Here is a 13,768-nt window from a genome sequence, read left to right on the forward strand (position 1 = left end):
AAGCAAGTTATTCTGAAACTGGGACAAGAAGGAAAAAATCAAATCAGAACCACTGCACAAGCATTGGCCCTAACCAGTACAACACTTTGAAGTGTCCTGAAAAAGAAAGAAACCACTGGTGTACTAACAACCAGACGTCAAACAGGTCAGCCAAGCACAACAGCAGTAGTTGATGACATCCAAAAATAACAGTTTCGTGAAATTTCCAGGGGGTGATTAACGTAGAACAGTTCGAAAAAGATTTTGAAGGCAGAAATATAGAGGGTCATCAGGGCTCAACATTAACTTCTTAATCCACTTATCCAGTCGGACAAGCAGCAAGATTTTTCACTTGCCCTGCCCATAACCTTATTACCACCATGCATTTACTACTTCAATGAAAGTGATCAAAGTTTATCAAAAAGTAGGTATAGTTATGATAATCATTGTTTTAATGATTTATAATTTTTCAATAAAACTCATACTAACAAACAAAAACTAACCAATGCCCCATTATGGTGCAGGTGCTGTTATAACCCATTACCTGATCTGCAGTTTTACAAGTAAGACTCAACCAAATTCAAAGCTTCTGGAGAAAATCAAATTAAATCTTGATTAATCCAGTAAAAGTAAAATGTGAAGTCAAAATTAATTTAAAGAAATGAAAGCAAAAGAAAACAAGCTGGATATGATAAACATGACACTCACGCTGTGAATGAAAAACCGTAAGCAAGTTTGGCACAGTCATAAAATTCTCACAAAATATTTTCCGATAATTTGTTAATGGGCATCACACAAAAGAAAAATACAGTGATAGTCCTAATGAAATGAAGATTCACCACAGATATTTATTTTATTGAGATATTTGATCGCCAGTTGTCCAATAATAGTCTATAATTAGATATTGTGACGTGGGTATTTAAAAACAAACAAACACAAACAAACCCTACAAACCCCCCCCCCCCACACACACACACACACAAAACTGCTGTACTCTGCTTCCCCAGAATTTCATAAACAATAACACAGCCAGATCACCGAGGTGACTGAACTAGTTTTGTTGGAATTTTATTGATGTAACTTTTGAGTAATTGCAATGAAAATGTGATTTCAACAATCCTTAAAAGATGTGGTCCCTAAAAGATATAAAAACAGGGTATTCTTTACTATATTGTCTGGTGTGGCTATATGTAATACTTTGTTGAGTAATTTTCTCGAGTCTGAAAAGCAAATTAGATCAGCCTATATGTAGAAAATGTGACAAAATACACAGACTAATTATACTATTTATCCAAACTGCTTATTACTATTATTTAACTCATTTTTTAATATTCAAGTGCAACTTGAAGCAAGTCTTCAAGGAGTTTGGCCTTATGTACAGTTGTGGTCAGAAGTTTACATACAGTGACCATGGTCATCTTGGATATAAATGTCATGGCAATATTTGGGCTTTCAGTAATTTCTCTGAACTGTTCTTTTTCTGTGGCAGAATGACTGTACAGCAAACATCTTTAATTTTTGGAAAAAAAAAAGGCACTAGAATTTGGTGCACAAGTTTTAATTTTCTTTGGGTTTTCTGAAATCAACACAGGGTCAAAATTATACATACAGGGTCAAAAATTTACATACGCTCACTTAGATGATTAATTCAGAGGAGCTGAAACCTCCATAATGTCTGATCTTGCCAAGGCCGAGGTCTCTTAACTTCCTGTTAGTGATCATGATTGACTACAGCTAGTAGCTTCTCTGTGCCTTCATAAAAAGGGCTTGTTTACAGCACTCATTGGATTGACCAACACACAATACAATGGGAAAGTCCAAGGAGCTCAGTGCAGATCTGAGAAAGAGGATCGCAGATGTACACAACTCCAGAAAGTCTCTTGGAGCCATTTCTAAACAACTGCAAATTCCAAGATCAGTTCAAACAATTGTATGCAAGTTATTGTGAGGTGTAGTCACTTGGCCAAGCCACTTTGCTTCAAGAAAACCCAAAACGGTCACCCTCAGCTGAAAGGAAATTGGTTGTTCCTGACCATCCAAATCTGGGAACCACCATGGCACAGCCTTGCCAGGAACTGGAAACTGATGGATCACAGTCTACAGTTCAGTGAGTTTTACAATTACCATGGACTAAGAGGCTGCTATCCAAGAAATAACCCCCTACTCCAAAACTGACACCTTCAAGCTTAAAATTTGAAGCTGACCACACCGACAAAGCAAAAAAGCCTTCTGGAGGATAGCTGTATAGTCAGATGAAACAAAGACTGAATCCTTTGGCTACAATGAGCACCATGTACAGAGGAACACTGTACCAACTGGTGGTGGTAGGATCATCATGCTCTGGGGCTGTTTTGCTGCCAGTGGAACTGGTTTATGGCACAAAAGTAGATGGCATAATAAGGGAGGACTACCTCAGAATTCTTCAGCATAAACCATCAGAAACTTGAACACGACTTGGGACTTACAACATGACAATGAACCCAAACACACCTCAGAGCTGGTTGTGGAGAATAAAGCAGGCTAACATTAAGCTTAAAACAAGTCTCGACTTCAACCCAACTGAAAATATATGGACCATGCTTATAAGTCGAGTCCATTCCAAGAAAAAAAGGGGAAAAAAAACTTGAACTTGACCAATTCTACCATGAAGAGTCAGGAAATATCCAACCAGAATTCTGCCAGAACTTTTTTCATGGTAAATAAAAATGTTTGGTCAAGGTGAATCTTGTGAAAAGACATTTTACCCAAATATTAGGTGTGCTGTATGTATATTTTTGACCCTGTATATATAATTTTGACCCTATGTTAATTTCAGAAAACCGAAAGAAAATTAAAACTTGTGCACCAAATTATAGTGCCTTTAAAAATAAATAAATAAATAAATAAATAAAAAGAAAAAGGTATGCTGTACATTCTGCCACAGAAAAAGAACAGTTCAAAGAAATTAATGAAAGCCCAAATATTGTCATGACATTCATATCCAAGATGACATTCATGTTACTGTATGTAAACTTCTGACCACAACTCTAGCCTGGGCAGCTAGCCAGCTAGTATAAATAATATGCACATGAACACATGACACCTGTTAAAAACTCACCTCAAGTCTTTCACAATTGTTTACCCTGCCATGGGCAATGCTGGTCACTGTTACAAACAGTACAGCGCGCCACACCATTTTTTTTTAAACCCCTATTAGGCAAGGGTACACTTTCATGAAGTTTGAGGTGAAGTGGGTTGCGTTTCGTTTTTTGGGGGCACTCGGATACACTGAACTGATGGACTCTCAGTCCTGGAGAGAAGACAGACAAAGCCTGCTCACACAGAAAACTGCTTGGTCTACTTGGCAAGACAAAGCAATCAGCATGCTCTCTCTAGATTCCGGTATATTGTATCTAATTTGCGGGTGTCAGGGAGCTGCTATCAATATGCAGGAGACTCCTGGAACTTCTGGGAGAGTTGGGAATAATTCAACTGTTCCCATCAGACAAGCAGATGTAGATTTGACTTGTCCGGACCAAGCATTTAGTTGTACCAGACGGTCAGACTACTGTTAATGTCGAGCCCTGGCCATACCACAAGATGCAAACCACTCCTCAATAATAAGAATTGGAAGGCCAGATTGGAATTTGCCAAGAAATACAGAGATGAGCCACGAAAGTTTCATGGACTGCTGACACCAAGATTAACCTCTACCAAAGTGATAGAAAGGCCAAAGTGTGAAGAAAAAAAAAATGTGTAGGGAATGGAAGTTTTTAGACTTGCCAACAACTGAAAGAAGCCTGGAAAAAGCATTTTAAAAAAACCAAAAACAACACACAGAAGAATGCAACAGTTTGGTGATGTCCGTAAGTAACTGGCTTGATGCAATTATTGTAAGCAAGGGAAATGAAAACAAAATGTTAAGCATTATTCAAGACTCTCTCTTCCTATCACATTAAAAAAATGGGTGGTCTGCTACCAAACACACCATGCTTGAATTTATTTACATATCTAGCTGTAAATATTGGGGGTGGGGGAGTTGAAATTCTGATCCCATTCGTCTTTTGATCACAAACCCAAGTGTACAGCAAATATAAATAATTTGCATTGCCTTTCAAGTGCTTTCAGATGGGACTGTAGCTTACATTGGCATTACTCATTGTACTACACTGTCTAGTCGAAAAGCTCTACGAGCACAGTTTTACAATCATGGGGACAACTATAACTGTCAGCTCTCTCAAAATATTTAAATAAAAACCGATACAATTAAATTTCACGGTGTCTTTGATATAGTGAGGGAAAAGGAGACTGAAATTAAAAAGGGAACAGTAATATCTGTTCCTGTCAAGCAGTGTAAATTTAAAGATCAAAATTTAGACTCTTTTGTCCAATTTTACAAAAAGTTAATTTCAAATGCTGAACAAATTTGGAAGGTGGAAGTTACATCTGCAATACACACACACACACGTGTGTATATACACACATATACATAAGATGTACCATCTATATATAGATTTGACATGTCTATCTATCTATAGATATAAGTCAAATCTATATATAGATAGTACATCTTTTATATATATATATATATATATATATATATATATATATATATATATATATATAAATAAATAAAACACACACACACACACACACACACACACACACACACACAGTGCTCAGCGTAAATGAGTACACCCCCTTTGAAAATAACATTTTAAACAATATCTCAATGAACACAAACAATTTCCAAAATGTTGACAAGATAAAGTTTAATATAACATCTGTTTAACTTATAACGGGAAAGTAAGGTTAATAATATAACTTAGATTACAGATTTTTTCAGTTTTACACCCCACAACAAAAACTACTACATCTAGTACTTTATATGGCCTCCATGATTTTTAATGATGGCACCAAGTCTTCTAGGCATGGAATGAACAAGTTGGCGACATTTTGCAACATCAATCTTTTTCCATTCTTCAACAATGACCTCTTTTAGTGACTGGATGGAGTGTGATGCTCAACTTGTCTTCAGAATTCCTCAAAGAAAATAATTTCTTTACACCACAAAGGTGAAGGCTACAAGATGATCAGCAAAGCTTTACTTATCAGTCAGAATACTGTAGCAAAAGTGGTACAAAAATTTGAGAAAGATGGAACTGCAACCATCTCACATAGACGTCCAGGTCGTCCATGGAAGTTAACACCTCGACAAGAGCGTCTTCTGATGAGAAGGGTTGAAGAAAATCGGCATGCAAGTTCATTGCAGTTATCTCAAGAAGTAGAAAGCCAAACTGGGGTGACTATTTCCCGTGACACAATACGGCGTACACTGCAGAGGAATGGCAAGCATGGATGCTGTCCATGAAAGAAGCCTCTCCTAAAGGCCAGGCACAAAAAAGCCCGCCTAGAGTTTGCCAGGGCCCATGCTGACAAAGATGAAGACTACTGGGACTCTATACTCTGGAGTGATGAGACCAAGATAAATGTTTTTGGAACTGATGGCTTCAAAACTGTATGGCATCGCAAAGGTGAGGAATACAAAGAAAAATGCATGGTGCCTACAGTGAAACATGGTGGTGGCAGCGTCCTTATGTGGAGCTGCATGAGTGCTGCTGGCGTCGGGGAGCTGCATTTCATTGATGGAATCATGAATTCACAGACGTATTGCTATATACTGAAAGAGAAGGTGCTACCATCACTCCGTGCCCTTGGTCGTCGTGCACTTTTCTAACATGACAATGATCCTAAACACACATCTAAGGCCACTGTTGGATTTCTGAAGAACAGGGTGAAAGCGATTCAGTGGCCAAGTATATCTCCTGATCTGAACCCAATAGAACACTTTTGGAGAATTCTGAAGAGACAAGTTGAGCATCACTCTCCATCCAGCATCCAGTCACTAAAAGAGGTCATTGTTGAAGAATGGAAAAAGACTGAAGTTGCAAAATGTCACCAACTTGTTCATTCCATGCCTAGAAGACTTGGTGCCATCATTAAAAATCATGGAGGCCATACAAAGTACTAGATGTAGTAGTTTTTGTTGTGGGGTGTACACATTTTTGCACCACCCTAACTTGAGTAAAACTGAAAAATGTGTAATCCAAGTTATATTATTGACCTTACTTTCACGTTATAAGTTAAACAGATGTTATATTAAACTTTGTCTTGTCAACATTTTGGAAATTGTGTTCATTGAGATATTGTTTAAAATGTTACTTTTCAAAGGGGGTGTACTCATTTACGCTGAGCACTGTGTGTGTGTGTGTGTGTGTGTGTGTGTGTGTGTGTGTGTGTGTAATAATATATATATATACACACACACACACACACACACACACACACACACACATACATACATACACACACACACACACACACATCTTACATATCCATCCATCCATCCATCCATCCATCCATCCATCCATCCATCCATCCATCCATCCATCCATCTTCTAAAATCCTTTGGGAGGGATGTTGCAGTTATGGAAAACGCAGCCTTCATATTACACAAAAACATGACAAACAGTTTAGTATAATAAAGGTAAAATGTTACCTCAAATATACTTACCACTATAAGGCAGCTCATCACTAATGGACTCTTCAACTAGCAAAGAAGTTTCATATGTCCTTAAGCCAAACAAGAGAGAGAACAAGTTTGTATTAAATATATGTACGCATGTGCATGCATGTATGATAACTTCAAAAAAAAAAAAAATCATCATACATGCACGTGTACGCACGCATACACATTAGCCCAAGAGCATTAGCTCAAAATTGAGTCCAACCCGGAACAAATTATTAACAAGCTGAATTTTTCAGAATATGTTCAGAATACCCTTAGGAATAACATACTAAAAGTCCCCGGGAATCCACCTTGTGCTCTCTGAGAAATTCAAGATGGCATCCAAAATGGCCGCCGATTGGAGATTTTTCAATATCTCAGGGATAAAACATAATATAAATGCAATTAAAATGTTAAATTATATGTTCTCTCATACAAGCAATGCAAATTCACCATTGTCACACTGTTAAAATTAACCAAGATTACAAGGCCATTAATGTGGAAATTACATGGAATTTGATGGTTGACATGATTGACAGATTAGCTTAGTAGGCTACCTACATACATAAACATAATGCAAGACAACAATTAGACATCAATTTCCTTAATATTTAATGCATCTTTAAGCTTTGATAAAATATTAAAGGGAAATTAAATTTGAGAACTCTATCTTCTAAAACTACAATGGCAAGCTGTTTCAGTACACGTCAACATTCCGGCGACTTTCATGACAAAAAGGTCTGCCTCAATAAAAGCTCTTGCTTATAAACAATGAGTAGACTTAAACACTTCTCAGTGCCTCAGTTGTAATGCTTGGACCTTTGTTGTACCATCAATGAAGTAGGGAATTTATTCAAGCTTGTTTAAGGGTGGAAAAAAATTAATCTTTGAGTTTCTAGCGCCAGTCTTTACTACTAGCAATGCCGGTGTGTTCGGACAAAAAATGACTAAACTTTGACCTTTTAAAATGACCTTTTAAAATGACTGAACTCAGCATGACCTTTTAACATGCCATTTTTCATTTTACACCACCAATTTACTTTAATTAACATTAATGAAAATAAGTGCTCCAACCCCTAGTGATTGTGTTTGTTGTTTTGTGAACAGAATAGGATGATACGGAGTGAACGAGTAACCAATGGATCCACACTATACACAAATATACTGTTATAATAATGTGTACATTGTTATTATATAATGTTAATACACAATGTAATTAATACACACATGTTGGAATTTACTCTCCTACCCTACAAAACATATATTCTGACCTTTTAATTGCGTTAATATTTTGTTTTGGGCCTGAGATATGGGCAGATCTCCATTTGGTGGCCATTTTGGACGCCATCTTGAATTTCTCAGAGAGCACAAGGGGGATTTCCGGGGACTTTTAGTATGTTATTCCTAAAGGTATTCTGAACATATTCTGAAATTTTCAGCTTGTTACTAATTTGTTCCGGGTATAACCCTATTACTCCTGGGCTACATGACATCATTTATAATATGGGTTCTGTTTTACCCCTCCTAATTGCCAGGGGCAGTGAAATTCATCTGGATACATTGTGTGCCTGCATGCCAAATCCTTCAACAAACTCATACAGAACTCTATAATTTTTAATATTAAAAAAATAATAAAATTAAAAAACATTAAAAAAAAGCCAACACCTTGTCATCAGTTGCCCTTTTTCTTCTTGCCTCATACACATCAGACATCATGTATAGACTGAGACCATGGGAGGAACCACATAACTCTTCCTTCAAACAATAACAGACTCATTATCATCTACTGTCATCAGTTTTGGGTTGCAGTGCATATCTTACTTTGAGCCTTTCAGAGCTCTGTGGCAACTAACATGAGTTGGGGTCCCATGTTAGCATCCTGGCTATGTTATCTACGCTCCCATGCTTTCTGACAAACTGTTCCATCAATTAAGTGCTCATTTCAGCATTTACCACTCAGTTTTTCCACTTGACCTTCTGTCTGATATGCAGAACTATAAATGCATGCCATTAACATGCTTGAGTTTTTCTCCCTGATAATACTACACTCTGAGGCCAAGTTTAAATTAGACCGTATCTGTCTCGTTTTCTTCACGGATGCACTGTCCGTTTACATTAAACCGCCTGGAAACGCCGGGAAACGGGAATCCGCCAGGGTCCACGTATTCAATCCAGATCGTGTCAGCTCCGGTGCTGTGTAAACATTGAGAATACGCGGATACGCTGTGCTGAGCTCTAGCTGGCGTCATCATTGGACAACGTCACTGTGACATCCACCTTCCTGATTCGCTGGCGTTGGTCATGTGACGCGACTGCTGAAAAACGGCGCGGACTTCCGCCTTGTATCACCTTTCATTAAAGAGTATAAAAGTATGAAAATACTGCAAATACTGCCCATTGTGTAGTTATGATTGTCTTTAGGCTTGCCATCCTTCCACTTGCAAGTGGTAAGTGATATACGCTGGGATCACACACACAGCGGCTCAGTCCCGAATCACAGCTTGTGCACTACACTCGTGCGCTCTGTGAGCTGCACAAGGCCGGAGTGCGCACCCTCCAGAGGGCACTCGCTGTTCAGGGCGGAGTGATTTGGAGAGCAGGATGCCTGCGGAGCCGAGCGTATCCGTGTATTGGTGTTGCTGTGTGCACGCAAATCGTGTATTGGTGTTGCTGTGTGCACACTAATCGTTTTAAAAACGTTAATCTGATGATCCGCTGATACGGTCTAATGTAAACATGGGCTGAGAAAGTTAGCTGGACTCCACTTGCACCCTTTTTGAATAGACGTTGCTTTTCTATCCATTTACCCATATCTCAGGTCAAGTCTCCCTCAATGCTTTGGTTCTGTGCTATGGAATCCTGACTTCTGGGCAAAAGTGAAGCATGCTTGCTGACAAGTTGGTGCCGTCAATGCTTGCTTGGTTGAAGCCAGGTTTTCTACATCAATTCCCTGTCTTGCCACCAAGCCATTTTCCCTTCCTTCTAAAAATGCATCATTCTTCAGCTGACATCCCTTTAGCTGAAGCCAGCAAGCTCAACTCTATGAGCATATTTGAGTGTTTCTTACACACTGTACCACATGCTCCTGGTGGTTAGGAACCAAGCTAGCTGGTTTGCACTATACATAACTTCAGCTCTGTATGACCCACAAGCCATACTTCTGGATCATCAGTCATGCAATTAGTTAAATTCCCCAGGAGCCTGAATTGATAAGCTCATGTGAGCTCTGAACAGGGTCAGGTACCTAGCAGGTCTACCATTTATCCTGTGAGCCAGGGCCCAAGCATCACCTCCCCTGATTACACAGACCTATGGAGCATATTCATAATGCATGAGGACACCCAGCAAGACGTAATATAGCCAAAAACCTTGCTCAGTGGGCAGCGACTACATCAAACCAGTAGGGGTGGTGTGAGGCATGATTTTGAGCCATGGAGTCTATTCTTTCAAATAGTCAAACTCGAACATGAGTATCCAATTCTCATAGTGAACCCTGCAAAGAGCTTGCTAGTACCAAAGCCGTCCAATAAATTGAATGGCGTGTAGCTAAATTAATTGTATGGCTAGCATTCACCACATCACCTGAAAGGGTGGCAGAACACATTCACCAACTGAATTTCCAAAGTGGGTCATCAGCCTGCAACTGAACCCCAAATACCACAAAAGACAAGTGCCCTCATGGCAGCAAAGAAGTGCAAGACCCAGCTCCCTGCAGGCACAAGGCTATTCTCACAAAATTTCTCAGTTTGGAAATTTCTCAGTTTGTCCAATCCATTCAGACAATGCTGTGGCACTGTCTGTTCAGACATTGCATCAATCACAATCATATCCAGAAACTCCTCAGGAGGCCCTGGTCTGTAGCACATCACACAAAGTCTGTGCTGCTGTTACCTTGGTATCACCAAAAAACTTCAAGTTCTGGAGGGTTATGCCCTTCCAGTGGCATAAGCACATTGATCATCTCTTAACACCTGCCCAGTCAGACCCAATGTGAATCAGTTCCTCATGACACTGGTTAGGAGGGATAAAATAGAAAGCATAGTACATACAATACTAGTCAAAGATTTGAACACCTAATTCAATTTAAATTAAGACACTTCATATCTTAAAAGTAATGGACTGTTGTTTCTCTTTACTTAGGTGGTGTTTACATTAGACCGTATCTGTCTTGTTTTCGTCACGGATGCAGTGTCCGTTCACATTAAAACGCCGGGAAACGGGAATCCGCCAGGGCCCACGTATTCAACCCAGTTCGTGTCTGATCCGGTGCTGTGTAAACATTGAGGATACGAGGAAACGCAGTGCTGAGCTCTAGCTGACGCCGTCATTGGACAACGTCACTGTGACATCCACCTTTCTGATTCGCTGACGTTGGGATCACACACACAGCGGCTCAGTCCCGAATCACTGCTCGTGCGCTTCACTTGTGCGCTCTGTGAGCTGCGCAGGGCCGGAGTGCGCACCCTCCAGAGGGCACTCGCTGTTCAGGGCGGAGTGATTTGGAGCGCAGGAGGAAGCGCTGAGCCGCACTGAGGTTTATTTACACATTTCAACCTCATTCAGGCGCTTAAACTCAGTGAGAACATGAACATCACAGCCAGGTGTGTTTATCTGCTGGAGAAGGTGTTCGCTTGCCATCCTTCCACTTGCAAGTGGTGAGTGACTTGCGCATGCCCGATATGCACTGGGATCATGTGACGTGCCGTCTAATTAGTCATGTGATTAGCGTATCCGTGTATTGGCGTTGCTGTGTGCACGCGAATCGTGTATTGGCGTTGCTGTGTGTACGCGAATCGTTTTAAAAACGTTAATCTGATGATCCGCTGATACGGTCTAATGTAAACACCACCTTAGTTTAGTGGTGATTGAGATAATATGGGTTACTATAATTGTTGAATTGGGCCATTTGCTGTTTTTTTTTTTTTTAACTATTGACTGTTCCAAAACACATTAAGGTGGCAAGAAATTCCACTAATTAACTTGACAAGGCACACCTGATTACTGAAACGCAATCCAGGTAACAACCTCATCAAGCTGGTTAAGTTAATGTCAATAGTGTGCAAAGCTGTCAAGATAAACTGTGGCTACTCTTGTCCTAGAGGTTCACATACTTTTGCCACTCACAGATGTCATATTGAATCATTTTCCTCAATAAATAAATGACCAAGTATAATATTTTTGTCTTTTTTGTTTAACCAGGTTCTCTTTATCTACTTTTAGGACTTGTGTGAAAATCTGATGTTTTAGGTCATATTTATGCAGAAATGTAGAAAATTCTAAGGGATTCACAAACTTTCAAGCACCACCGTATGTATATATCTTTCACACACATTATTTCAGTTTCCTTCTACCAATGTAGAAAATAGTCAAAACACAGAAAAACTTGAGTAGAGGTGTCCAAACTTTTGGCTGGTACTGCCTTGATACTTGAATGTTGGATAACTGCCAGGGATCCATGTCAAACCAGCACTGATAGAATTTTGTTAGAATATTCCAGGGAACAATCAGCAGAGCATGAAAGACGTTATGAGTGAATCCCCCCCCCCCCCCCCAGAACCTGGGGATGGTCCGGGTTGCGGGGGCAGCAGGTCAGGCAGAGATACAGGTTCAACAGGTTCAACAAAAGCATCTTAGATGCCCAAACCACCTCAACTGGCAAGCAGTAGCTCTATTCTGAGTGCCTGTTTCTCAGGCAGAGTTCACACATCCATCTCCACCACTTGCACATGCAATCATCTTTTGGCCACAACCCACAGCCTGTGGCCATAGGAACACTGATCAACTAATAATTCATCTTTTGTCTCACCTCTCTCTTCACCATGACAGACCAGTACAGTGTCCAAGATCCACCACTCAATCTCCTGCTCCCTTCTTCCCTCACTTGTGAACAAAACCCTGAGATACTTGATACTATTAATAATAGGAATTTTATCATCATCAACTACAACCCCAAGTCCAAAAAAAGTTGGGATAATGTAAAACAGCATGGTGGTGGATGGCACGGTGGTGTAGTGGTTAGCACTGTTGCCATACAGCAAGAAGGTGCTAGGTTCAAGGCCAGCGGCCGATGGGGGACTTTGTGTGGAGTTTGCATGTTCTTCCTGTGTGGGGTTCCTCAGCGTGCTCCAGTTTCTCCCCCGAAGTTCAAAAGACATGCAGTTAGGTTAACGTGGGGCAGCCTTTGGCTGAAGTGCCTTTGAGCAAGGCACCCAACCCCCAACTGCTCCCCTCGGGCATGCTGTAGCACAGCTGCCGACTGCTCTGGGTATGTGCTCGCTCACTGCGTACACACTGCTCAATGCATGTGTGTTCACTGCTTCGGATGGGTTAAATGCAGAGAGGAATTTCACTGTGCTTAAGTGTACGTATGATTAATAAAGTTGTTCTAAACTTTTTTTTCCCAAGTATGCTAATTTTGAGTTTGATGTCAGGAACACATTTCAAAAAAGTTGGGACAGGGGCAAGAAAAAGTTGTGCAATACTTTTTAAAAAACAAAACAAAAAAAATTTGGTTAATTGACAACAGATCAGTAACATGACTGGGTATTAAAAGAAAAAGGGGGGGGGGGGGCATCCCAGAGAGGCTGAGTATCTCTGCAGTAAAGATGGCGAGAGGTTCATCACTCTGTCCAAGACTGCGTGGGCAAACAGTGCAACAATTTCAGAACAACATTCCTCAGTATAAAACTGCAAAGAATTTGGGGATGATATCTATGGTACATATTAAAAGATTCAGAGAAGCTGGAGAAATCTCTGGATGCAAGAGACAAGGCTGAAAAGGGACACTGGATGCCTGTGCTCTTCAGGCCCTCAGGCAACACTGCATTAAAAGCAGACATGTCTGTTGTGGAAATCACTGTATGGGCTGAGGAACACTTCAGAAAACCCTTGTCTGTGAAAACTGTTCATAACTGCATCCACAAATACAAGTTAAAAGCACATATAAACAACATCCAGAAACACCGCCACCTTCTCGAGTCTGAGCTCTTTTACGATAGACTGAGGCAAAGTAGAAAGTTGTCCCGAGGTCTGACAAATCAAAAGTAAAATTTCTTTTTAGAACTCATGGACAACACATCCTCCAGGCTAAAGAGGAAAGGGACCATCCAGCTCATCAGTGCACAGTTCAAAAGCCAGCATCTGTGATGGTATGAGGATGCATTAGTGCGTATGACATGGGTAGCTTGTACATCTGGGAAGGCATTATTAATGCTCAATGATGTATACAATGTTTCAGAGCAG

General features: G+C 40.2%; 1 protein-coding gene across 2 annotated transcripts in view; it reads right to left on the reverse strand.

Annotated features, from left to right (window-relative positions):
• The window catches only part of hdac3 (histone deacetylase 3), an 81,740-nt gene that overhangs the window by 32,941 nt on the left and 35,031 nt on the right, over positions 1–13,768 (reverse strand). For both annotated transcript variants that reach the window (XM_060927636.1, XM_060927637.1), the window contains exon 12: positions 6,533–6,591. In XM_060927636.1, coding sequence (XP_060783619.1) covers positions 6,533–6,591 — 59 coding nt within the window. The remainder of the gene's footprint in view (positions 1–6,532; positions 6,592–13,768) is intronic.

Source organism: Neoarius graeffei, chromosome 8 (assembly GCF_027579695.1).
Source record: "Neoarius graeffei isolate fNeoGra1 chromosome 8, fNeoGra1.pri, whole genome shotgun sequence".
Taxonomy (NCBI): domain Eukaryota; kingdom Metazoa; phylum Chordata; class Actinopteri; order Siluriformes; family Ariidae; genus Neoarius; species Neoarius graeffei.